This window comes from Ovis canadensis, chromosome 14 (genome assembly GCF_042477335.2).
Source record: "Ovis canadensis isolate MfBH-ARS-UI-01 breed Bighorn chromosome 14, ARS-UI_OviCan_v2, whole genome shotgun sequence".
Classification (NCBI taxonomy): domain Eukaryota; kingdom Metazoa; phylum Chordata; class Mammalia; order Artiodactyla; family Bovidae; genus Ovis; species Ovis canadensis.
The window spans coordinates 76,195,679-76,222,450 of NC_091258.1; the positions used below are offsets into that span (position 1 = coordinate 76,195,679).

Here is a 26,772-nt window from a genome sequence, read left to right on the forward strand (position 1 = left end):
TAAATATTTATTTATTTGGCTGTACCAGGTCTTGGCTACAGCCTGTGGGATTTAGTTCCCTGAAAGTGAAGTCGCTCAGTCGTGTCCGACTCTCTGTGACCCCATAGACTGTAGCTCACCTGGCTCCTCTGTCCATGGGATTTCCCAGGCAAGAATACTGGAGTGGGTTGCCATGCCCTCCTCCAGGGGATCTTTCCGACCCTGGGATCGAACCTGGGTCCTTGTTCTCTGACCAGAGGTCAAACCCTGACCCCCTGCATTGGGAGCATGGAGTCTTAGCCACTGGACCACTAGCGAAGTCCCGGCCATCGTGAAGTTCTTCTTATGCTGCTTTTTTTTTTTTAAATATATATACTAGTCAATCCTAAAGGAAACCAACCCAGAATAGTCACTGGAAGGACTGATGCTGAAGCTGAAGCTCCAATACTTTGGCCACCTGATGCAAAGAGATGACTCATTGGAAAAGACGCTGATGCTGGGAAAGATTGAAGACAGGAGGAGAAGGGGATGACAGAGAATGAGATGGTTGGATGGCATCACCGACTCGATGGACATGAGTTTGAGCAAGTTGCAGGAGCTGATGAAGGACAGGGAACCCTGGCGTGAGGCAGTTCATGGAGTCGCAAAGAGTCGGACACGACTGAGCGCCTGAACTGAACTGCACGTGTATTTATCTGTTTGGCTGTGTTGGGTCTGAGCTGTGGCCCGTGGGATCCTCGCCGAGTCAAGCAGGATCTTCTGCTCTGGCACACGAACTCTCCAGTTGTGGCATGCGGGCTCAGGAGTTGCACCTCGAGGGCTTAGCTTCTTCGCTAGCATGCGGGATCTTAGTTCCCACACCCGGGATCGAACCGGCGTCGCCTGCATTGCAAAGTCGGTTCTTAACCCCTGGACCACCGAGGGAGTCCGATGGGGAAGTTCTTAATCATAGGTCTCTGTGCTTCGTGGGCGGGCTCCGATGGGACTGTGGAGCATATGCTGGGAGCGTCTGCATCCCCTAGCCTCCGCAGCCTCCCCGCTTCCCTGTATTCATCTGTCTTCCCTGTATTCCGGCTGCTTTAGCAAAATGCCGCAGAGTGGGGAGGCTGGAACAACAGACGTCTGTTCTCTCACAGTTCTGAGGACAGAAGTCCGAAGTCAAGATGTGGGCAGGGTTGGTTCCTCGTGTTCTACGCGCCTCTCTCTAGCCGTCTGGTGGGTCCCGGGGGGAGCGTTGGCGTTTCTTGGCTCCTAGACACATCCCCGCGACCTCTGCCTTCATCGTCACATGGCTGTCTCTCCCGGGGTGCGTATGTGTCCCAGGTTCCCCTTTGACGAGGACATGGTCATACAGGTTGAAGGCTCACCCTACTCCAGGATGACCTCATCCTCTTATTGATGTGCAGTGGACCCCTCTGCAAGTCAGGCCACATCTGAGCTACGGGTGCTTTGGGACTTAAAGATGTGGGTTCAGGGGGTAGACAAAATTCAGCCCGTGACAGTGTGCTCTGGTGTGTGGCTGTGTATGTGTAGAGGCTCTGTGTGGCTCTCTCAGCAGAGGTCTGTATGGAAGAGTGTGTTTGGAAAGCTCTATTTTTTCTGTTTCTCCCTTCTGTCTTACAGAGAACATAAACCGATGTGGCAACAAGCTTTTTATTTATTTCCTTTTCAAAAGCAAAGTCACAGTTTGGATATAGCGAACAGGGCAAGTCCATACAGAAAAAGTCTTCTATTTGTAATTTATGAAAGCCCTGTGTTTGAATTTTTCTTAATGAAACCCTTTGGCACGCCTTATTGTTATGCCCGCTGGTTGTTATTTTTATACGGGGACAATTATAACATCAAATGTTGTAATTTGACTGATGCTGAAGCTCTAACACGTGGTCCACCTGATGCAAAGAACCAACTCGTTGGAAAAGACCCTGATGCTGGGGAAAATGGAGGGCAAAAGGAGAAGGGGACAACAGGGGATGCTATAGACGGATGGCATCACTGACTCATGGATGTGAGTCTGAGCAAACTCTGGGAGACAGTGAAGGACAGGGAAGCCTGGCGTGCTGCACTCCATGGGGTCACAGAGAGTCGGACATGACTTAACCACTAAACAACAATAACATCAAAATACTGTGGGGTGATTACAGTTCAGTACTTTCTAATCCATTTGTATTTCAGTTAATTATTAGAGATAGGTGCGTGTGTGCTTGCTAAGTTGCCTGTGAATAAAGAAAAAGTGAAGTCGCTCAGTCGTGCCCGACTCTTTGCAACCCCATGGACAGTAGCCTGCACCAAGCTCCTCCGTCCATGGCATTTTCAAGGCAAGAAGTACTGGAGTGGGTTGCCATTTCCTTCTCCAGGGAATCTTCCCAACGCAGGGATGGAACCCAGGTCTCTTGCATTGTAGGCAGACGCTTTACCGTCTGAGCTGCCAGGGAAGTCCTAAGTTGCTTGAGTCGTGACCATCTCTTTCTCACCCTATAGACCATAGCCCGCCAGGCTCCTCTGTCCTTGGGATTCTCCAGGCAAGAACACTGGAGTGGGTTGCTGTGCCCTCTTCCAGGGAATCTTCCCCCTGGGGATTGAACCCATGTTTCTTACGTCTCCAACAGTGGCAACTTTAAACCAGAGCCACCGGTGGCATCAGTGGTTATCTGAAAAAGACACATGCCTTTGACTCTGACCATCTGATATTCCTTCTGCTCCATCTCTGGATATTCTGCCTATCACATAGCTACCATTTCTGGACAGAAAGATGCTAACTGCGTCCTCTGTTATTATTCCTGATACCTGGCCGTGCAGTAACCAAAGATAAGGCTTGGGGGTTTTCTCCTTTGTGTATTAGCTGTAGTGACCGCATGAGCAGGATCTCGGCTTCTTCATCTGTTTGGTTTTCCTGAGGTACAGGTTATAAATGAAAGGCAGGAGAAATGCTTGCTTTCTCTCTTTGGCATTTAAAATTTTTTAAAGTTGTGTTTCTAGCCTCTTCCAAAGATAGCCAGTAATATCTTTTTCTAAATTGATCCAGTAAGTAGGAGCCCTTTCCCCGCCCCCACCGCCAGCCCTTACCTCTTTGGCTGAAAGTCTGCAAGGCTGTGAGCCTAGACTCGTCACTATCAATTCCAGACGCATAGGGACAGCTGGTGTGAATAATAATGATAACACAGAAATAGAATAGATGAGAGACGTAAGGGAAAAAATAGCGTTTGGGTATGTGCATCTAGTTGTCTGAGGATATCTCTAGCTGTCTTTCCCTTAGTTTGGTTACGTGACTCAGTTTCTTCCCTCCCTCTTTCCTTCCTGCCCTCCTTGTCTCCTTCCTTCCTCCTCTCTTTATTGTTTTAAAGTCTTTCCATTTTAAAGGTTTTCCATTTTGTCATTTCCATCCAAGCATCTGAGCTATGCTGGCAATGGAAGGTGGTGCAGATGGAACAGAAATGGTCATATTTCATCAAATTGAAAGCACAGCTGGAACGAAAAGGAGCAAGCCTTTCAATAAGGGCTCCTGGGGGCCACGTCCCTCCTTTTAGTGAAGGATCCTGGGGGGTTTCCTTAGCGGTCCAGGGGTTAAGACTCTGCACTTTCACTGCTGGTTGAGCTCGTTTGGTTCCTGGTGGGGGAGCTAAGATCCTACGTGCTATGCAGTGCATCCAAAAATCTAAAATAAATGAAAAATAACAAGATGTACTGGGACAGTTGATTATCCAGACGGAAAAATTAGACCTTTACCCCAGTCCTTGGCAAAAGTTAATTTCAGATGGATTAAACATGAGAAACAAGCTTTTGAACATTTAAATTTAGAAGAACATGTAAGAGAGTATTGGAAAAGGAAATGGCAACCCGCTCCAGTATTCTTGCCTGGGAAATCCCACAGACAGAGGAGCCTGGTGGGCTACTGTCTATGCAGTCGTGAGAGTCGGACACAACTTAGTGACTACACCACCACCACCGTAAGAGAGGATATTCTCGAATGAAGCTTCCAGACGCAAAGAAGCCTCTCAAAATATAAATAAAAAGATGAATTACTCAGAGTAACTAATATTAAAAAATACAAAGAAGAATGAAAATATGAGTCAGATTTAAAGGAGAGTATTTGCAATGTGTAGCTTATCAAGGACAGGTGTGCCAACTGTGTAATTATGCCCTTTAAGTCAGTGAGGAAAATATTAATACCAGCTGTTCAATAGAAAAGTGAATAATGGCTAGATATCATCAATTCACAGCAGAGAAACCCCAAATGGTCAATATTCCTCATTCATGATCAGGAAAATGCAAATTAAAGCAACAATGAGGTATCTTAATAGAAGCAGCTTAACATAGGTGTGTTGTTGTTCCGTTCCTCAGTCGTGTCTGACTCTCTGTGACCCCATGGAGTGCAGCATGCCAGGCTTCCCTGTCCTTCACTGTCTCCCAGAGCTTGCTCAAACTCATGTTCATTGAGGCAGCGATGCCATCCAGCCATCTCATCTGTTGTCGTCCCCTTCTCCTCCTGCCCTCAATCTTTCCCAGCATCAGGATCTTTTCCAATGAGTCAGTTCTTTGCATCAGGTGGCCAAGGTATAGGTTACCAGTTCACATATTTTAATCAGCAAAAATTACAAAGTTATGTGTGTGTGTGTGTGTGTGTGTGTGTGCGAATTGGTAATGACTCAAGGAATTGGAAGCTTACACATCCTTGGTGGAAGAATAAATGGGGGAACCACCTTAGTTATCAGTTTGCCTTTTCCAGTGGGATGAAAGTTGTGGATGTCACAGAAGACAGATTTTACTCCTAAATATAAATCTTGAGAGATCACACATGTGAGCGAGAAGGCAGGTTCCAAAGATGTTTAACTGCAGCATTTTGCCAACAGCAAAGCAGGAAAACAACCCAAATATCTAGCAGTCCAGGAAAGAACAAAGAGAACCATGGCTTGTACACACAACCAAGTGCTTTTCACATTTTCTTTTATTGACATGGAATCACATACCATAAAATCTATGCTTCTAGGGTGTGCAGTTCAGCGGTCTTTATTCACAAGGCTGAGCAACCATCACCACTGACTAATTCCACCACACTGTCATCAACCCAAGAAGATACCCATACCAGTTTCTAGTCACTCCCCGTTTCTCCTTCTCCCCAGTTAATGGCAACCGTTATCGGCAGCCATTAATCCGCCTTCTCAGGATCTGTCCTTTCTGGGTGTTTCATATAAATAAAATGCTATGGTGCACAGCTTTCTGGGTCTTAGCATAATGTTTCCAAGCTTCATTCAGGTCATGGCATGTACCACCGCTTCATTCTTTTGGGGGGCTGAGTAATATTCCATGGTATGGTTAACAACTGAATTCTGTGCAGCAAACAAGGAAAGAAATCTTCAAAAATCACCTGGATGAATTTCAAAAGCATAATGTTGATGGCAATAAAAAAAGGTGACAGAATTGTAATGATGATTCCCTATGTTTGTAGAATGTAATAACAATGAAATATAATATATTGACTGGATAGATGCTTGAGGAGCAAAAGTATGAAAAAAACCATCAGTATAATATACACTACTCTGAGTAATGTTGCCCAGAAAAAGAGGGGGGGAAATAGACTGGGAGGGGTAGGATAAAAACACAGCAAAGTGTTCGTGGTTTGAAAATAAGGTCAGTGTGCTTATTTCCACTTATATTTTGGGATGTTTTTCTTTATGACAGAAATATTTCATAATAAAAAAAATTTTTTTAAGTTATCTAGGGAATTCCCTGGCAGTCCAGTGGTTAGGACTCCAGGCTTTCCCTGCTGAGGGCCTGGGTTCAATCCCTGGTAGGGGGGCTAAGATCCTGCAAGCTACAGGCACGTCCAAAAAAAAAGAAAAAAGGTATCCCAGTGTCTGCTACTGAGTGAAGAATATTTATATACACATTCCAAGTATTTATACTTTCATCCATTCATACATTTTAAAATGACTTGCAAACCTGACTGAGTGACGTAAATTTGGAAGCAAAGCTCAGATACCCGTGCTTATACCGAAGCGGTCATTCGGTACCACTACCACCTACACAAAAAAGTCCACATTCAGAAAAACACCCTTAAAATGCTGTGTTCACATGAGTTAACTAAGTTATGGGTGCCAAGCGACAGAATCCACACGGATTCTGTAAGTCTAACCTTATTGCAGCCTTTGATTTTAATAATAAGAATAAAAACAGAAATATGATGGCAGTAAGGAAACGCTTTCATTCTCATCAGAGAGGAAACTGGGCTTGAGACTAGAGGCTTGAAAGAATCGGGAACCAAACGCTTTCAGCTGCTTTCCTAGGCGTGTGCTACTTAGGGACGCTTTTTGTTAATTCACGAGTGTCTCCCTTCACGGCCTATAATTTTTCTGCTCCTTTTGTGAAATCCCTGTGTCTGCGGGGTCACGTAGTCTTCTCTGAGTAATATTTTCTATTTGCATGATGTTGTCCTTAACTCCCTAAGTGAATATTCCCAGTCCCACCAGCCTATAGATACAGTACGTATTCTTAGCCTATGATTTCATTCAAACCCTCCCCGGTGGCTCAGAGGGTAAAGAATCCGCCTGCAATGCAGGAGACCCAGTATCAATCCCCTGGGTCTGGAAGATTCCCTTGGGGAAGGAAATGGCAACCTACTCCAGTATTCTTGCCTGGGAAATCCCATGGACAGAGGATCCTGGAGGGCTACAGTCCATGGGGTCACAAAGAGTCAACACGACTGAGCGATTAACACTTTCATACTAAAGGCGCAGTCCAAGTCTTGTGAAAACTCACCCTGTAATTTTTGAGAGGAGGGGAAGCAAGAAGAGAAAAGCAATTCTATTATTATGAGTAAATGAGCCAAGGACACAGAGTCACCTGGATTTTCCCAAGTCCGGCCATCCCGGCCATGTTAATCCATACTCTCTTCCCAGAGAAAAGCTCTTCTCTCAGCCCTACACTTTCACCGTCGTGTAGTCACAAGAACTCGGGGTCTCCTCGGCGGGGACAGAAGCCGCCCTGGACAGTGCAGTGGTGTTTAGCTGGGCGTAGGTCACCCCCTCGGGCTCTTCAGGCTTTGGGGAGAAGAGAGAGAGGCTTGTAGAGCTGAGCTGTGCAGTAGGGTAGCCACGAGCCACACGTGGCCATTCGACTTCAGACAAATGTCAACTAAATTCAAACCGAGGTCCTCAGTCTCACCAGATGCATTTCAGATGCAGCCGGAGGCTGTGACAGGTCTGGGACAGTGCAGCTATAGACTGTTGCCCTCATTGCAGGAAGCCCTGTTGGACAGCACGTTCTAGGATGGCTGTGCTTTCGACTCTCATAACAGGATACCAGCAATCAGTGGTAACTTGTGCTTATTAAAAATCAGTTGCAAACGTATGGTTTTCAGAATAAGAATTGCCCTCCTATATGCATACCTACTGATGACATAGTATTGTATTTTAAAAAGTATTTTTGCTGATATATAATGTATATACCATAAAATTCCCCTGGGATAAGTGTACAGTTCTATGACTTTTAGTGAATTTGTAGAACAATGCAACCATCCCCACTGTACAGTGGGAGACTATCCGTCGCCCCCCAAAAGTTCCCTGGGCTTGTTTGCAGTTAACCCTTGCTCTCTCTGCCCTCCACCCCCACCCCAGCTACTAATTTGCCTTTCCTGGAAATTTGATGTAAATAGAACAATTTTATATATAGTTTTTTGTATCTGACTTTTTTCACCTGTTTTTGAGGTGCAGTCACTTCTCACCTATATCTGTAACTTCTTTCTTTTACTGCTGAATAATGTTCTATTGTATGGAGGTATCCCATCACAACCTGACATTATCATAATATTATAATTATCAACAATGTGCTAATCAAGGTCATTAAGCCAACACTTAAAATAGCCCAGATTTAATCACTGGCATTTATTTTGTGATAAACTATGCCTTTCCATAACTTAATATTTCTATGTATCTAAATGAATGCAACGTACCTAAATATCGCTTTAAATGCAACAATGTTTAAATCTTTTACTAATGCTTTCTTTTTTGGCCAGTAGCTTGCAGAATCTTACTTGTCTTACCAGGTATTGAACCTAGGCCCTCGACAGTGAAAGCACCAAGTCTTAATTAACCACTGGACCACCGAGGAATTCCCTGCTAATGCTCTTATTTAACTTGGTTTGGCTTCAAGAATGAGCCAGTCAACCTCTGTGCCCTGTGGGAAAAGGTATGAGTTTTACTTGCTATTGCTCTTAGATGTTATAATGCTCATTAATATTAAATCACAAATAAGCAGTATTTTAGGGGCTTCCCAGTGGCTCAGCAGTGAAAAATCCACCTTTAATGCAGGTGACACAGGAGATGCCAGTTCGATCCCAGGGTCTGGAAGATCCCCTGGAGGAGGAAATGACAACCCGCTCCAGTATTCTTTGCCTGGAAAATCCCATGGAGAGAGGAACCTGGTGGGCTACAGTCCATGGGGTCACAAAGAGCTGGACATGCCTGACTGACTGAGTATGCACCCAACAGGCAGTATTTTAAACAGAGGAAATCAATGAGTATAAATTGATTAATAATTAATTAAATAAAATTAATTACATGATGCTTTCACGCCACCCATTTGACACTTAAAATTTGCCAGAAACACCAATAAACCCTTTACGTTTATGACATCATTAGACTCTCACAGCCTTTTAACTGGGGATTTGGATCCCCCTTAGATATAGGAGGAAAGAAGTGAAGAAGCGTTAGTCGCTCAGTCATGTCCGACTCTCTGTGACCCCGTGGGCTGTAGCCCACCAGGCTCCTCTGTCTGTGGAGAGGAGTGGGTTGCCTTTCCCTTTTCTAGGGCATTTTCCTGACCCAGGGACTGAACCCGGGTCTCCTGCATTGCAGGCAGATTCTTTACCATCCGGGCCACCAGGGAAGGAAAGGTCCAAATTATGCGGGCTTGTGTCTTGTTTGCTGAATTCCTGTTGGAGTATAGGTGGCTTACAGTGTGTGTTTCAGGTACACAGTGAAGAGAATCAGTTGTACATATACATGTATCCCCTCTCATGGGGGTTTTGTGATTCGTCTCAGACCACATGGTAATAAATAGTAGCCATTGGGAGCTGGAATCCAGCTACTGTGAAATTCAAAGCACCTGTTGTTTTGTTTGTTTGTTTGAGATGTAACTGATATATAACCCTATGCAACTTTAAGGTGTACTCATGTTCATGTGGAAAAGGCAATGACAACCCACTCCAGTGTTCTTGCCTGGAGGATCCCAGGGACGGGGGAGCCTGGTGGGCTGCCGTCCGTGGAGTCGCACGGAGTCGGACACGACTGAGGTGACTCAGCAGCAGCAGCAGCATGGTGATGTGATACACTGATGTAGTGTACCCCTTGGTAACACCTCCATCCTGTCACGTAATTATCATTTCTTTGTCATGATGAGAACAATTATGATCTACCTCCTACCATCTTTGACGTATACGATACAGTATTGCTGACTATAATCCCCAAGCTGTGCATTAGATTCCCAGAACTTATGCATCTACAAGTTGCCAGTTTGTCCCTTAAATGTCATCTTCCCAGGTCCCCTACCTGCCCGCCCCCCCAGCCCCTGTTAGCCTCCTATCTACTCTCTTTTAATGGGTTCCTCAGATGTTTTTAAACTCAATATCAAATGGCCGCATGAATATAACCAGCGTTTGAGCTAAGCCAAGAGGCAGACAGACCAGCCTCTGGTGGTACGTGAGCTCTTGGGTGATTCCATAGGGGAGAACTCACCAACTCAGAAATCCTTTCCAGCATGGGTACATCTGCATATGAGTACAAGGAGACAAAACTCAGTTCTCAGACGGCACGAGTCAGATTGCAGTCTTTCCATCCCGAGGTTCCTCATGGTTTCACCCCGGATCACTTACCTGCATCCCTCTGCTTGTGCACTTTGGAATGGCAGGTTCTGCGAAAGAGAAACGTGTTAGAGTATGGGATCTGGAGGTCTAGGGGAGGGGGTAGGGCTGACAGAGGCGGGGCGGGGCCTAAGAGTCGCTGATGTGCGGCGGAGTGGGAGTTATCGCAGGGCGTGAGGTCTGCAAGTGTATCTACCTCTTGATGGATTCTTCCTCTGATGAATCTATTAAAAAAAAAAAAAAAAGCAAGGAGGAATGTATCGCCCTAAAGAATCCTTCACTTTAGTCCCCTTCCTCAGAGTGTGAAACCCGTGGTGCTCTGAACTCACCTTGCTGAGTGCACCTGTAGATGAAGAAGACGGCGAGGAAGAGGAGAAAGAGCGAGAGGCAGCTGAAGGTGGCCCCGAAGACGATCCTGGTGTCTGGAGGGAGAAGGATGGGGCCAGGAGTCAGGCTGGCTCCAGGAACCCACTGAGAGCTTCACAGAAGAGTTAGCCGGAGCCAGACAGCCTGGCTTCAGGACTCGGAGCTGCCACTCCCCAGCTGGGCTGTCCAATCACTTGAGGGAACTTGTGCCATCTCCCTGAGCTTTGTTTTCCTGATCAAAGCAAGGATAGCAACTGTGGCTGCTTTACTGGTTGGTCGAGAGAAGGAGTGGGTCAGTGCCTACAGAGAGGGCTAGCACAGTGCCTGGCAGATGGCAAACACCCAGTAAACGTTTCCTCCCCAGGAATGATACTTATTAACTAGGAGCCATTAGCACTCATAAGTATTTTCTCATTAAAACATTTTTTTGTATTAAAAAAATTTTTTTTTCCATGAAGCTTGCAAGAGCTTGGTTCCCCAACCAGGGACTGAACTCAGGCCTTTAACATGAAAGCCTGGGGTCCTGACGCTGGACCACCAGGGAATTCCCTGTTCTTTCTCATCTTGACATAAGTACACAAGGTACCTTTGCCATCCCCATTTCATTCATACGTAAACCAAGTACCTGGCATTAAACTGAGCTCCCCAGAGTCACATGGCCAGGATGGGCTTTGGATGCTGCTATGTCTAATCTTTCTGGCCAGTCTGCCCCAAGGTCCAGGTAGCTCTGTGCTGACCCCAGGTGTGGATCAAGAGAAGTGACATTCTGAACCTTTTCCAGGGAAGTCATAATCTGGTGAGAAACACATTTACCCAGACTAACTGTGATGCTGTGGAAGTGAAGACAAGTCCAGCAACAGGTGGATCAAAGTCCAAGAATCATTTTCTCAAGGTAAGGAAGCAACCTCAGTGTCCATCGATAGATGAACAGATCGAGCAGGGGTCGTATATATACACATGCACTCCCGATGCCGGGGGTCTGAGCTCAATCCCCAGTCAGGGAACCAGATCCCACGAGCTGCAACTAAGATCTGGTGCAGCCAAATAAATAAATGCTTTAAAAAACAAAAATAAACTCACAAAAACAGAGAGTAAAACAGTGGTTGCTAGAGGCTTGGGGGTGGGGTACATGGGGAGAAGTTGCTTAAAGAGCACAAACAAGTTTCAGATGGCTGAGGTCTGAGGGTCTAACGGACAGCGTGAACCATAGTTGGTGGCACTGTAGTGTATAATGAAATTTACTAAGAGAGTAGATCTTAAGCGTTCCCACAAAAAAAAAAAAAAAGCAAATATATGACATGAGGTGAAAGTTTCAGTTTCAGAGCAAGTCGCTCAGTTGTGCCTGACTCTTTGCGACCCCATGGACTATACAATCTGTGGAATTCTCCAGGCCAGAGTACTGGAGTGGGTAGCCTTTCCCTTCTCCAGGGGATCTTCCCAACCCAGGGATCGAACCCAGGTCTCCTGCACTGCAGGCGGATTCTTTACCACTGAGCTACCAGGGAAGCCCCTATCCTGTATCAAATCATCCTGTTGTACACTTTAAGTATCTTACCGCTTTATGTGTCAGTGACAGCTTCATGAAACTGGTGGGGAGGGGAAGAGGTGTGGGAAAGGGAGGTGAGGAACGCTCCCTTGAAGAGAGCAGTGATGATGAAAAACCCTGACTCGGAAGCGCTCAGTGTAGACTCTGACTCACGGTGCCGGCTGAGGAGGTTGCAGGGATCAGGATCAATCTCTCACACGGCACCCCAGCCCCCACCCACCTCCCTCTGTAACAGATGCTGTCAGCGCTCCTCCGCCCCCGGTCCCACAGATTCTTTGCCATTCTTAGGCGTGCTCAATCATGGTTTCTCCCCCTTCCCAACGTGAGCACATTGGTGTCTTTGTTGGTGGTGGTGGTGGGGTACTGTCCAGAAAATGCCTTGGGAATCTAAGGGGCCCGGGGACACCCCTTTTCCAACAGCTGACATTTGTGGGAGCCGCGCATCCCCATGGACTTGGAAAAGTGGGGCAGAAACACCCGTTCCTGGATGGCAGCAAAGGAACATGCCTTGCCTTATGCTCTCAACCCTCCCCTTGATGACCCTACAGTTTATCTCATGGTGCAGTTCGCTAGAAGTGAGAAGTAAATGATTGCGAGATTGCCCACTGCCCGCTGAACTGGGTTTGCTCTGAGATGGCCACATATCCTGGCCAAATTTCACATCGACTATTTACACATTGCCAAAATTAACTTGCAGAAGGTCTGTGATACTGATCTAAGGCATCTGACTGAGCAGTGGGATACAGCTTGACACAGGGCATGAAGTCCCGGAAAGGAAGCCTGGCCTTGTGGCAAAGTTAGGGCATGAACTCCATCGTAGTCTCCGCCCAGGATTAGAGTAGAGGGTTCCTTTCTAGTAGCCTGGAGGCGCGTGTATGTAGGCTGCAGACAGCCTCTTGTTGTTGTTGTTCAGCCGCTAAGTTGTGTCTGACTCTTGCAACTCCCATGGACTATAGCCCACCAGGATCCTCTGTCCACAGGATTTCCCCGGCAGGAATACTGGAGCAGGTTGCCATTTCCTTCTCCAGAGATAGCATGTCTGTGCTTAAAGACGTCTTACTCTGTTTAGCATTGCGGTGGTGTAAATGTGAGCTCTGAGAGTGCATTTTAAGAAACAATATACAGGGACTTCTCAGGTGGGCCAGTGGTTGAGACTCAGGGCTCCCAATGCAGGGCTCTCCTGATTGGAGAGCTAAGGTCACAGTGCCACTTGCTGTGGCCGAAAAACAGGAAATGATATACACGCCCACTATGTTGGCTACAGTAAAATAAAAGGAAAACAACAAGGGTTGGCAAGGATGTGGAGACACTGGAGCCTACATAAATTACCGACGGGCAGGTGAAATGGGTACAGTCACACTGGAAAACAGTTTGGCAGCTGCTCAAAAAGTCAGACACAAACTTGCCCTGTGTCCCAGCGGTTTTACTCCTGCGTGGTAGATACCTGACTAGGGGCTTCCCTGGTGGCCCAGATGGTGAAGAATCTGCCTGCAGTGCGGGAGACCCAGGGTCAACCCCTGGGTCGGGAAGATCCCCTGGAGTGGGAAATGACAACCCACTCCAGTACTCTTGCCTGGGGAATCCCATGGACAGAATCCCACGGCGGGCTACAGTCCATAAGGTCGCTAAGAGTCAACATGACCGAGTGACTAAGACTTTCTCCTTTCAAATACCTGACGGAAAGCAGAGGCTCAGATATACGTACACCTATATTCACGGCAGCATTACTCACAATAGCCAAAAGGTACGAACCACCCAAACGTCCATCAGCTGATGAATGGATAAACAAAATGTGGTCTGTCCATATGATGGAACGTTATTCAGCCATGGCAAGAATGGAAGTACTGATACGTGTTGCAACATAGGTGAAACCGGAAGACACCGTGCTAAGTGAAAGAAGCCAGTCTCCAGACCTCAGTGTGGGGCTGTGTTTTACATGAAACATCCACAACAGGCGAAACCATAGAGTCAGCAAACAGTTTGGCAGGGCGTGTCGGGAGAGCAGGGAGCAAAGACCGGCTGCTTAATGGAACTTCATCTGGGGAACCAGCAGAGTGGTGATGGTGCAGCCCTGTGAATGTGCCAGACGCCTCTGCCTTGTATACTTTAAAAGGGTGGTCTTATGGGATGTGAATAATATACCAACTAAAAAAGAAAAGAAATGACAGAAGAGCTAAAAACACGAACGCTTCGACTTTCCATCTCCCGTTTCTGGCACTTCCAACTTCTCCGACTCTTATCAGATTTCAGATCTCCCCAATAAGCCGTGGCACGCATTGTGTTCACAGAGCCAGAGTAGCAGTCATCAGCCTGCTAATACTGAATAAAAATGTTTCGAAGACAAATACGTATTTTTCAAGGACAGGATGCAGGAAATCTCTCTCTCTCTCTCTCTTTTTTTTTTTTTTTTTGGCCACGCCACACACATGGGATGGAACGAGTGCCCCCTGCAATGGAAGTGCGGGGTCCCAACCCCTGGGCCACGAGAGAATTTCCAAGGATGTCTTTTAAAAAATTATTTCTATTATACTTGCACAGACTCTAATGACGACCTTGAACAATTTTGATCCTTTGGAGCAGATTACAGGAAGGTTATGAGTTGCTGAAAGAAAAAATGGTTAAGCATCTAGGTAAATTCCCTGTTTGTCCTGTGGTTAGGACTTGCAGCTTCCACTGCCAGAGGCCTGGGTTCGGCCCCTGGTCAGGGAATCCTGTGTTTGTGCTCGACTGGGCACCAAGTTGCGTCTGACTCTTTGCAACCCCGAGGACTGTAGCCCACTAGGCTTCTCTGTCCATGGAATTTCCCAGGAAAAGAATACCAGAGTGGGTTGCCATTTCCTCCTCCAGGGGACCTTCCCGACCCAGAGATTGAATCTGAGTCTCCTATATTGGCAGGTGTGTTCTTTACCACTGAGCCACCTGGGAAGCCCAGGTCAGAGGATTAAAATCCCCCAGGCTGCCTGATACAGCAAAAATGAATCCCGGATGGGTAAGCCCATTTCAGTCTAAACCTTCAGAAAGCCCTAGTTTTTATGAGAATTTCTGAGGGTAGAATCTTAGTCAATTCTTCACAGAAAACCAGTATCAGAAAAAAAAAAATAATATTCACTGTTCTTTGAGAACTTGAAAGTTTTAGCAAGTCTTTGATCATACATCGTCCCAAAGTATAGGCTCCGCAGGTCCTGGTCCCATTCCCCAAACCAGTCATACCGACTCACCCCCGTTCTTCCCGAAACTCCACCATAGCTTTTCATCATGTAAAACAGCAGATGATGTACCTTGTGCTGTTTTATTCACCGGTGTTTTCAGAGGTGGATATAATTGGGGGAAAGAAGTCCCTTCTGATTATATTACCTGTCTTCTCAGGGGTGGGTTTGCTTTCCTTTTGGTTCCCTAGAAAACGGGAAAGGAGAAAAGGAATCACAGTGTTTGTATGAGAACCTTGGGGAGATAAACCCTCATATCCTATTTACGGACTTCGTGCTCTCTTTGAGAAGCAGAGAGGAGAATGTTTTATTTTATTTTTTTCCTGTTCTCCAGGTGCTCACTGGGTCCCCAAACCCAGGCCAGAGCACTAGGTTAGTCTTCTTAATACTGCTGGAGCTTGGCATTATTTTAATAACAAAAATATTTATGAATGACACTACTAATTCCCCACCTTCCAATCATATCCCAGGAAAGAGCACCAACGTTTTACAGGTACTGTCTCCCATCTGGTAGATTGCCGTTTCATGTTGACGATGGCTTGTTTTGCTGTGCGGAAGCTTTTTCGTTTGATATACTGTTGTTCAGCTGCTAAGTCGTGTCCGACTCTTGGTGACCCCGTGGACTGCAACACGCCAGGCTCCCCTGTCTCAGTTTGGTCAGATTCGTGTCCATTGAGTCGGTGATGCTATCTAAACAGCTCATCCTCTGTCATCCCCTTCTCTTTTTGCCTTCAATCCGTCCCAGCATCAGGGTCTTTTATAATGAATTGGCTCTTCGCATCAGGTAGCTAAAGTATTTATTTTTGCTAATTTTCTGTAGATAAGATCATATCTACAAAGGAAGGCAGTTTTACGTCTTCCTTTTCAATTTGAATGCCTTTTTAATTGTATTTTTCTGTCTTGCCCAGTTGTTCCAAAGAGGACTTCCAGTATTACGTTGAATTGAAGAGGTGGGCATCCTTGTCTTACTCCTGATATCAGAGGAAAAGCTTTCAACTTTTCACCATTAAGTATGACCTTATCTGTGGGCTTGTCATATTGGCCTTTATTGTGTTGAAGTATGTTCCTTCTACACCCAATTTATTGAGAGTTTTTATATTGAAATGATCTATTTTATCAAAATTGTTTACACATAAGATGGACATATAACTTTTATCTTTCCTCCTATTAATGTGTGTATCACACTTATCGACTTGTACAGTGAACCATCATTGGGTACAAAGGAGACATCTCGCTTGATCATGGTGTGTGAGTCTTTTAATGCAGTGTTAAAATTGATTTGCCAACGTTTTGTTGAGAACTTTCACATCGGTATTCATCAGGGATATAGGTCTATAGTTTTCTTTCAGTGTCCTTATCTGGCTCTGACATAAAGGGGATGCTGGCCTTGTAAAATGAGCACAGGAGTGTTCCTTCCTCTGCACTTTTTAGGACGAGGCTGGGAAAGACTGGTGTTATTTCTGCCATAAATGTTCGGTGGAATTCACCAGTGAAGCCAACCGGACCCGGGCTTTTACTTGTCGGGAGGTTTGGATCGCTGGTTCAATCTCTTCATCTGTTATTGGTCTGTTCCAGTTTCCCGCTCCTCCATACTTCATTCAGCTTTGGTTTGTAAACGTCCACAAACGTTCTCCCGTCTGTAGATACCACCATGTCCGCGTTCTCCCAGACGACGGCCAAGAGGGGCTGGAATCAGGTCACAGTCTCCTGCGGTTCCACGGCTGCTACTGAGGCCTGTCTGCCCGCTATCCAACGCCCAGGTGGGTGAGGCTCCTCCTGGCCCTTTGGTGTCTGGTGGTGGATCCCACAGGTTCCACAAGGCACTTTTGCTCACGAATGGGTGTCAAATTTTAGTTTTTGGTACAAACATAAGGAGTGGCAGCCCTCCCTCATGGCGCTGTGGGTAAGAATCCGCCTGCCAACGCAGGGGACACGGGTTCAATCCCCGGTCCAGGAAGACTCCACGTGCTGTGGAGCAGCTAACCCCGAGAGTCACAACTGCTGAGCCCATGAGCTGCAACCACTGACGCTCTCGCATGTTCAGCCCATACTCTGCTACAAGAGAGGCCCCCGCGATGAGAAGCCCGCACACTGCAGCCAAGGATAGCCCCCGTTCACCCCAACTGAGGAAAGCCCGTGTGCAGCAGCAAAGACCCAGCACAGCCAAAAATCAATTGATTGACTATTAAAAAAAAAATCACAGGCTCAACATGGAATCATTTGTGTAGACTGTGCTAGGGCTCAATACCTAGTCTAATTGAAGCTTTGAACCCCATGCCCATAAATGTCTTGAATAGTCAGTCGGGAATTTTTAGCTCAGCACCAGTGAAGTCACCTGTCACAGGGCCCCCTCCTTCCCACAGAGGACCACCGGTTAATCTGCACGCAAACCCCTTTCTGTACTCCATCGGTGATGGTGGTGTTCAGTCACGACATGCGAAGTCACTTCAGTCGTGTCAAGCTCTTTGCAACCCCATGGACTGTAGCCTGCCAGGCTCCTCTGTCTGTGGGATTTCCCAGGCAAGAATACTGGAGTGGGCTGCCACTTCCTCCTCCAGGGGATAGCAAAGCACAATTTGCAGTTATGCTCTGGGGTGGGGAAGGCAGCTTCTCAGCAGCAGGTTTCTTCGGTCCATTTTACAGTGAGGTGCCCGGGGTCAGTGACGCCACCTGTACAGAGGCGCTGGCTCTCTGACTGCATCCAGGGATCTTATGGCTGGAGGGAGCTCTGTGCTATGTTTGCCAAACAAGACTAACCTGTTTGAGAAATAAAGAGGGGCATTGTCCAAGGTGAAGGTCAGAGAGAAAATATGCCCAGACCACCTGTCGAGGAGCCTGTGGCCGCCTTAGGCAGGTTAGCAGCTTAGTCATGTCTGACTCCTTGTGGCCCCATGGACTGCAGCCCGCCAGGCTCCTCTGCCCATGGGGTTCTCCAGGCAAGAACACTGGAGCGGGTTGCCATGCCCTCCTCCAGGGGCTCTTCCTGACCCAGGTACCGGACCTGCATCTTCTGCCTTGGAAGGCGGCTTCTTTACCATCTGAGCCACCAGGGAAGCCCAGGCTCCAGGTGAGTGAGGAGGAATTCAGCCACCTTCCTGCTGAGCTCCGCCCTTTATTGTACCCTGTGACTTCCCCAGCATGAATGTCCCATTCCAGGCATCACACTGGCACATGAGGGTCACATTGCTGCCATGTGCAACCTCTGAGCTGGGCAAGGCATGGAGAAGGGGTTTGGGAAGTTTCTCTGGAAAGAATTTGGAGTTAGACCCTTCATCTTGGTGACCACCAAAACCCTCCTAGAATTCAGAGGATGAAAGGGAAAAAGTTCATGAAACTCAGGGTGCGGGAACAGAGTCTAGGTGGGAGATGACTCACCGTTATTTTCCTCGTCTTCATTGCCCAGACAAAGCCCTGCAAGAGAAACACTCATGAGAGATGAACTGTATGCTTGTCTTTTTCTTTTTGATTGAAGCATGGTTGATTTGGTGTGTTAGTTTTCAGCATACAGAAGAGTGATTCAGTTACGTATCTAGATTGCAGGTACACATCTGGACATGAGACTGACTCGGGATCTGGCCCTTGTTTCCGCTCAGTGGTGGGCGCAAAACCCGAGCCCCCAAGCTTCACTAGCCAGCAGGGACGTGGGAGCCTGGCGGTGGGCGGAGCCCGCGTTCGCTCTGGCGGCGACGGCTGCACTGAGAGGCAGGAACCTGGTTTCCGGGTGGTCAGGGGGTAGGGGGCTTCCGAGGTCTCGCGGCCTCTTTTTAGTCCCTCTCTCCTCTGCTTTTAGTCCAAAGTCATCTCAGCTCCGTTATCAGCCAGTCTCCCGCTCCAGCGGTGATTCCCATTCTTCCTTTCTTTCTTTGTTTTTAAATAAGCTCACGATTGCCTTAGATTCACTTTTCATCATGAAACCTTACTGAGGAGTAGGTGAAAATTGACGGAGGGGTTCTCTGTTTTTGACAAATAAGATTGTGTTAATGTGTACATGTGACGACTGGATGCACGTATGTATTGTGCAATGACCACCACCATGAAGCTAATTAACAAATAAGTCAGCTCACATGGTTACCTTGTGTGTGTGCGCGGGGGGCGGGGAGAATGTTTAAGATCCATTCTCTGAGCCGATTTCAATGTTATTAACTATCGTCACCATGCTGATCATTAGATCCTCAGAATTCATCTTTCTTTTTTTTAAAAAATATCTATTTGTTTTGTATTTGTTTATTTGGCTGTGCTAGGTCTTAGTTGCAGCATATGAGATCTAATTCCATGACCAGGGATCAAACCCAGGCCCCCTGGACTGGGACCACGGAGGCTTAGCCACTGGGCCACCAAGAAAGTCCTATCTTTCTTAATAAAGGACCACAGCTGACATAGCAAAGAGCTGGCTGCAGTGGAGACACCTGCCGCTAAGGAGAAGAGACACACTGGCATGTAGGGTAGCTTGAAAAAGCAAAGGATAAACGGATAGCGCCTTGAAGTCTTACTAGAATTCTGAGGTAGGGAGCTGTAGGCAACACAAGCAAGCATATTTATCTGGAAATAATTGCAGTGAATAACTGCCAATCAGTGAGAATTTGACGGACTCTTCGCATATGTCAGCCACGTACCCACTTATATCATCTAGCCGGCCCTTTACGAAAACTGACATTCACCATCCAGCCACCCTCTCTGCCTGACTCAGCCAGGCATCATCCGTTTAACATGTAGTATGGGCTCTGGAGAATGAAATAGCAACCTGCTCTTGTATCCTTGCCTGGAGAATCTCACGGACAGAGGAACCTGGAAGGCTGCAGTCCACAGGGTTGCAAAGAGTCAGACATGACTGAGCTCAAACAGCAACAATGGACTTGAAATACACCACGTGGAGAGCTGCTCAACTTCCAAGCTAGAAAGGGAGGAGGAGAGTGGCACTAGAATCTATAGTTCCCCAGAGAAGAGGAAAAATTATTTTGCTGTTGTGACATTGGGTCTTTGTCCCTGTCCAGGTACAGAGCTCCCCAAACTCTTGAAATTCCCTGAGTGTTGTGAGAGGTAAAAGTGTCTTTTGTTATGTTAAAATAACTTTTGGAAAAGTCTCTAGGTAACCTAAGGATGGTTGCCGGTTGCCAGGGAAACAACCAAGTGATTAAAGGGTTGGAACTGTCAGTCCTACCCACCCCCTATCCCCAATCCCACCCCCAACCCCGACCTCCAGGAAGGGAAGAAGGGCTGGGGATTACCAATTGCCAGTGATTCAATCAATCACGCCTATGTCTACTAAAGAAATATGCTCAACCTAAAAGTTGAGAGTTACGTTTTGTTCATCAGATATTCTTAGGACTTCAAGCCCAGGAGGCAGCATCTCAAGTAACCTTGAGAGAACTGCTAGGGGCTGTGGTGTGGGAAGGATATACATGAGTTTTGCAACAAAGGGCAGGAGGTCAGAACAAAACGTTACTGTTAAAAAAAGAAAATCAGATGTCTCCAGTTAAAGAATTTAGAGCTTTTCTCAGTATGGGAAGATGCAAGCTCTGGACTCACAGCAGTCGTCCCTTTGATATGGACCTCAGCTGTCTGCAGCCCGTATCCCTGTTTTCTCATCCCTGAGTTCCCTCGGGGCTCACCGTGGGGAGTGGCTGCAGTCTGATGGCTGCTGGGTGGCAGGTGTTCTTTCCTTCCTGAGTTCCCTCGGGGCTCACCCTCAAGTGTCTTCAGTCACTGATGGCTGCAACATCCGTTGTTTACTGATACGGCAGGAAATATCCCATTTTTCATCTATGTAGTGAAGCCTCCATAGAAACTCAAAAGGATGGGTTCAGAGAGCTTCCATGTTGGACACGTGGAGGCTTTTCGAGCGTGATGTGCTCAGAAGCCCTTTTCCTCATTCTTGGCTCTGTGCACCTCTTCCATTTGGCTGTTCCTGACTTAAATCCTTCTATGTACTGTGCCTAGTCATTCATTTGTGTCCAGCTCTTTGTGACCCCATGGACTGTAGCCCACCAGGCTCCTCTGTCCTTGAGATTCTCTAGGCAAGAATACTGGAGTGAGTTGCCATGCCCCTCCGGGGCATCTTCCCAACCCAGGGATCAAACCCAGGTCTCCCACATTGCAGGTGGATTCTTTACCATCTGAGCCACCAGGGAAGCCCAAGAACACTGGAGTGAGTAGCCTAACCCTTCTCCAGGGGAACTTCCTTGCCGGGAGCCACCACAGGAGATCCCACCCATGACAAGGTCATGTAGAAGAGAACTGTCAAGCAAGGCTTCAGAACTCAACGGGCTCCCTAGGCTTTCTTGAGCATCTACCCCCAAACCAAAATCTGTCTGTTTTACTATTTCATGACTTTCACCAACTTCTCTGACATCAACAGGGGGCTAACCCTGACCACCTTTCTCTGGAGAAAATCAACTTAGGGCTATAGCTAATAAGTCTCCTGGACATGAGAGGAATATTTCAAATCAAACCCCCTCTGTTAGCATTCTGGCTTGCTCGGCAGGTCTATCCAGACTCTTGCAGCTACACATGTGATTATTTACAGCCTCCCAACTGTGAGAGGCACGGAAAGCCTAAAACATAGAGCCTTTGAAAGAGTTAAAAGTTATTAGAGTAGTGCTAGTGCTGGTGTAGGATTTCATTATTAGGCCAATGCTTGTTGCTAAGTTCCCATATCTCTTATCCACTGTGCACCTGGGACTGCATTAGTCAACATAGTGAGAATGCAAGAAAAACACGTGTAGCCTTGAATTTAACCACATCAGGCTTTTGAGCTAATTGGTTCTTTCTTGTAACTCACTGCACCCTTGCTCTGTGAAAAATGTAACTCTGTTTGGCATTTTCTGAGGCTGACATAGATTAGAAATATAAAGAAAAAACACTTTGAGGGAAAATACGTTTTCTGGTTAAGCAGCCTTTATCAAAAGAGGGTCATAAAATGTTCACAGGCCTCCAAGGCCAGAAGATACTGTACACAACATCATTTGTGGAAAAGGTATGCAGAAAAATCCTGGTTTCGATAAGGGCAAAACTCCCTCTATGTGTAAGGCAAGGTATAAAAGTACCTTTTGAAAAATAAAGCTTTTGGGCCTCGCTCACCGAAGCAGCTTGGCCACCCCGTGTTTTTTCTTCTATCTTTTTTTCTCTCTCTCTCTCTCTCTCTCCCTCCCTCCCTCTTTTTCAGGCTGATCGCTTGGAGCATAGGGGCTCCCTGCGTTCACTTATCTGCCCGGGTTTCTAAGACCTGAACGGGAAGACGTTCTGAGTCTTCACTCCCTCGGGAGACCGGGAGGGCACCTGTGGCCTCCGTGAACAGGGCAAACTTCTTGTCTCGAAGTTTTATTGGTTCTCTATGTAAACCAAGGAATATCAGCCTCTTTCTCTCCTCTATTTTCTTATCTTCAACATTCTTTCCTTATCTCTCTCTAAATCAATCACTGACGCTGTTTCTCCTTCGGGTTTCTCTGGATCCTGCAGGGGCTGGACCCCCGGCGCTTCCTGACCCAGGAATCAAACTGGGGTCTCCTGCATTGGAGGCAGATTCTTTACCTGCTGAGCTACCCAGGAAGCCCAAATTCTTCTATAATAAATCAGTACTCTAGTGAGTAAAATGTTTCTCTGAGTTCCATGTTCTCACAGATTTGAGTTCTAGCAAATTGATGGACCCAAGGAGGGGTTCCTTAGAACCTTCCATCCGTAGCCAGTCGGACAGAAACACAGGTGACCACCAGGGCTCGCGACTGGCCCCTGAAGTGGGAGGGAGGTCATCTTCTAGGATGGAGCCCTTAATCTGTGGGGTCTGACAGTATCTCCAGGTAGTTCATGTCACCATGGGCGTGAATTGCAGGACAAACAGCTGAGTCAGCGGCTTGGTGATGTGAAGAACCACCCTCTCCATATTCACACACATCGGAACTGGGTGCAGAGTCCTCGCTGACGTCTGAGAAGTAAAACACTGCCTGCCACGTCAGTAAACAAATGGTGTCACCACCATCAGTGATTGCACACAGTGAGCTGGTGGGCTCCGAGGCAACGCAGGAAGCAGAGAACGCCTGCCATCCAGCAGCCAGCAGCCTGCAGCCACTGCCCACGGTGAGCCCCGAGGGAGCTCAGGATGGGGAAACACGGGATGCTGGCCCCGGACAGCTGAGGCGCGCATCCAGGAGTGATTTCAGTCAGCCCAGGCTCTTGTGTCTTCCCATACACAGAAAAGCGCTAAATTCCTTAGTCTGAGATATCTGGTTTTCTTTGATTAGTAGTAGTGTTTCGACGTTCAGACCACCTGTCCTTCGTTGCAAAATTCCTATCCATCCTGGCTCCTCCCTCGCCTCCTTGAAGCAGTTCTTTCAAAATTACTTGTGATGCTGTCTCTGGGGCTGGAAGTCCTAAGAGTATGCATTGAATAAAACACAACTCTCAGCTTTTATGTCGTGCAATTTTTTTTCAGCTGACAGTTTACACAAGGTCCTACTGGAGTCGGCTGGAACCCTAACCCAATATGACTGATGTCCTCATAGGAAGTTGGAAGGACAGGCACTGTTGTGCGCTGGGTTGCCAAGACGCTGTTCCCCAAGTACAAGCCATGAGCCTGGCCACCCTACCTATTACTCTCAACCCAGCTGAATAGGATATATCTGTCAAAACCCAGAAGGCACAAGCCAGCCTGTTGGCCGTAAGATCCCGGTTTAAATGAGAGTACCAGCTTCAGTGCAACGACCCTTGCTGCCAAGGGGTTATTGAGGATCCTGCCTTGGTTCATTGGACCTGAGCAAGTTCAGCAAATGTCTATCCCAGCTTCAGGCCCACGCCCAGAGCCTGCTCTCAGGAGCTCTGCTTGGGATTGGACCCCTCCTCCTCTGGTTTTATGTTTTCAAAACTGACAGAGATAGGAAAGAAAAACTGATCCAGGAAGGAAAGTTGGATCGAACATTTAACATCTCATATTAATTCTGGCAATGATGACTGTACATACTGTTGTTTAAATGAATCTATTAATCATTAAAAAATAATAATAATAAGAGGTTGGGAAGTGACCTGGAGACAGAACATGCAGAGGGAAGGTGGCCATGTGACTATGTGAGGAGCTATAAGCCGAGGGGTGCTAAGGATTCCGAGTCATCTCCCAGCCAGAGTCGAGGAGGGAGGTGTGGAACCGACCCTCCCTCGGATCCCCGAGGAGGAATCAACCCAGCCGACACCCTGATTTTGGACCTCTGGCCTCCAGAATGGTGGAGAATAGATGTCTTAAGCCACCTGATTTGCTGTCGTCTGTCCCATCACTTCATGGGAAATAGATGGGGAGACAGTGGAAGCAGTGTCAGACTTTATTTTTGGGGGCTCCAAAGTCACTGCAGATGGTGACTGCAGCCATGAAATTAAAAGACGCTTACTCCTTGGAAGAAAAGTTATGACCAACCTAGATAGCATATTCAAAAGCAGAGACATTACTTTGCCAACAAAGATCTGTCTAGTCAAGGCTATGGTTTTTCCAGTGGTCATGTATGGATGTGAGAGTTGGACTGTGAAGAAAGCTGAGCACCGAAGAATTGATGCTTTTGAACTGTGGTGTTGGAGAAGACTCTTGAGAGTCCCTTGGACTGCAAGATCCAACCAGTCCATTCTGAAGGAGATCAACCCTGGGATTTCTTTGGAAGGAATGATGCTAAGCTGAAGCTCCAGTACTTTGGGCACCTCATGCGAAGAGTTGACTGATTGGAAAAGACTCTGATGCTGGGAGGGATTGGGGGCAGGAGGAGAAGGGGACGACAGAGGATGAGATGGCTGGATGGCATCACGGACTCGATGTACATGAGTTTGAGTGAACTCCGGGAGTTGGTGTTGGACAGGGAGGCCTGGCATGCTGCGATTCATGGGGTCGCAAAGAGTCGGACACGGCTGAGCGACTGAACTGAACTGAACTGTTTCGGCAGCCCAAGGAAATAAGTGTAGAGAGGACGAGGTCCGTCTCTTGACTCCCCCATTTATTCTGTCCTGCAACTGGAGGTTTGGGGTATGGTGACCGGCAGCCGCCTCTCACGCTCGTGTGTGTGTGTGTGCGTGTGCGTGTGTGTGTGTGTGTGTGTGTGTGTGTGTGGGATGAGAGTGACCTCAAAGGGAAGGGCTCAGCCCAGAAGAAGGAGGAAGGAACCCGGGGGTGGGAGGGTGGCAGATGGCAAGCCCTGAGGTCCTCCACGCTGCTCCCCTCCTGAATCTGGCTCCACTCACAAAGGAGGAACTAGGGACTCAGTCGGGTGGGGCTGCCTTTCCAAAGTCTGGAGAGACCAGGCCAAGATTATAGTCTAGGGCTTCCTTCCTACAAGCTGAGGTCTGCTTGATCACCTTATGTTCAAGTTGAACATCAGCTTAAAATCAAGCTCAGGATACGGGTGGTTAGGAAATGTTCTTATCCACTGCTCCCTGCCTTTGTATCATGAAGTGAAGTATAATTTGCTCAGTCATGCCTGACTCTTTGTGACCCCATGGACTGTAGCCCACCAGGCTCCTCTGTCCATGGGATTCTCCAGGCAAGAATACTAGAAGGGGTGGCCATTCTCTTCTCCAGGGTATCTCCCGAACCCAGGGATCAAATCCAAGTCTCCTGCATTGCAGGTGGGTTCTTTACCATCTGAGGCACCAGCGAAGCCCCACCTTAGTGTCATAGGGAAAAACAAATCTGACTCCATATCGGATCTGTTTCCTTTCCTTTAACCTTTGTATTCTGTTGTTTTTGCTACAAGTTAAGCACTAAAGGGATGTTGCCTGCACACTTAAAGCATCCATACTGGCTCTTCCCCATGAACCCTGCTTCTCATGCCTGAGTCTTGAGCTAGAATACCTTTGCTTAAGCTCACGGGAAATATCCTGACCAGGCCCACCTGCGAATGGCTGCAGGAAAGGAGAAATTAGCACATCCCTTCTGGATTCTGGCCAGAAGGATGAAATATTTGCAACGATTTGTTGCCTTTTTTATTTCACCTTCTCACTTCCCCCTCTTTGTTTTATGTAAGGAGCATCCAGACCCTCGGCAAGATGGTTGTTTGGGACATTAGTCCACCGTCTTCTTGGTCCGCTGGTGCTATTTTTTTCTCCAGCAACTCCTCTTTCAAGTTACTGGCCCATCATGCACTGAGAAGTATAAGCTTGGACTCAGTAATAACATGTCTTTTCTGTACCCCTTGTTCATAACCAAACTCACAGACTTTCACACCCTGTAGACCCTGCCTCCCATGCGCCAATGGGACATTCAAGGCAAGATGGTGGTATGTAGATGATACAGACATGGAGGTCCCACTTGAGCTGTGCATTACTGAGCCAAGTACGCTGAGGCTGTTACCACATGTCTCTGCTTCCTCATCCCTTATGTGCAGGCGCCGAAACCAGGGTGTGCAGATACCACAGCCCGCAGAACTCTGACAGGTCGCTTGTACCCAGTAAACAGAAACCATCATTTCTGTACTTGCCATGTTCCCCAAGGTAACCTCCACTACCCGGTGAATATTCTCACCCTCAAACCCATCTGTCCCAGCCCCGGAGACTCACCGAGGCAAAGCAGGGACAGGAATTCCGTGATCATGGTGTCCCTTCTGTCCAGACCAAGATCCCGCCTTCAGTTCTGCAGTTCAAAGGAAGACTTGGGACTGGACAATCACAGCCCCCCCTCGCCCTCTCGGTCCCAGGGATGTGTGGCCAGAGGTTTTGCCCTGACCCTCTGCTCCTCCACCATCTGGTGTACAGTTTCCTTCTCACAGCTGACTCAGGAAGCCAGAAGCCACCAACGACAGCATCCTCCTCGTAAATCTAGTGTGTCTGGCTCCGCCCACCCTGAGATCCCTCCTATCCTGTCT

General features: G+C 47.4%; 1 protein-coding gene and 1 pseudogene across 4 annotated transcripts; one reads left to right on the plus strand and one right to left on the minus strand.

Moving 5' to 3' along the window:
* Positions 1 to 4,903: 4,903 nt before the first annotated feature.
* On the minus strand, positions 4,904 to 26,772 carry LOC138418282 (V-set and transmembrane domain-containing protein 1-like). Of its 4 annotated transcripts, XM_069549444.1 has the most exons (8): positions 26,468 to 26,772; positions 18,326 to 18,361; positions 15,099 to 15,137; positions 10,162 to 10,254; positions 10,029 to 10,056; positions 9,845 to 9,882; positions 9,708 to 9,739; positions 4,904 to 7,013 (listed from the first exon to the last, which is right to left on the minus strand). In XM_069549444.1, exons 1-8 carry the CDS (start codon positions 26,499 to 26,501, stop codon positions 6,894 to 6,896), a joined length of 420 nt encoding a protein of 139 aa, XP_069405545.1. In that variant the 5' UTR covers positions 26,502 to 26,772; the 3' UTR covers positions 4,904 to 6,893. The 4 variants fall into 4 exon arrangements, with proteins under 4 accessions (XP_069405545.1, XP_069405548.1, XP_069405547.1 ...); XM_069549447.1 differs by lacking the exon at positions 15,099 to 15,137 and having other exon boundaries at positions 26,468 to 26,751; XM_069549446.1 differs by lacking the exon at positions 18,326 to 18,361 and having other exon boundaries at positions 26,468 to 26,736.
* On the plus strand, positions 22,907 to 23,875 carry LOC138929746 (NADH dehydrogenase [ubiquinone] 1 beta subcomplex subunit 4 pseudogene; annotated as a pseudogene).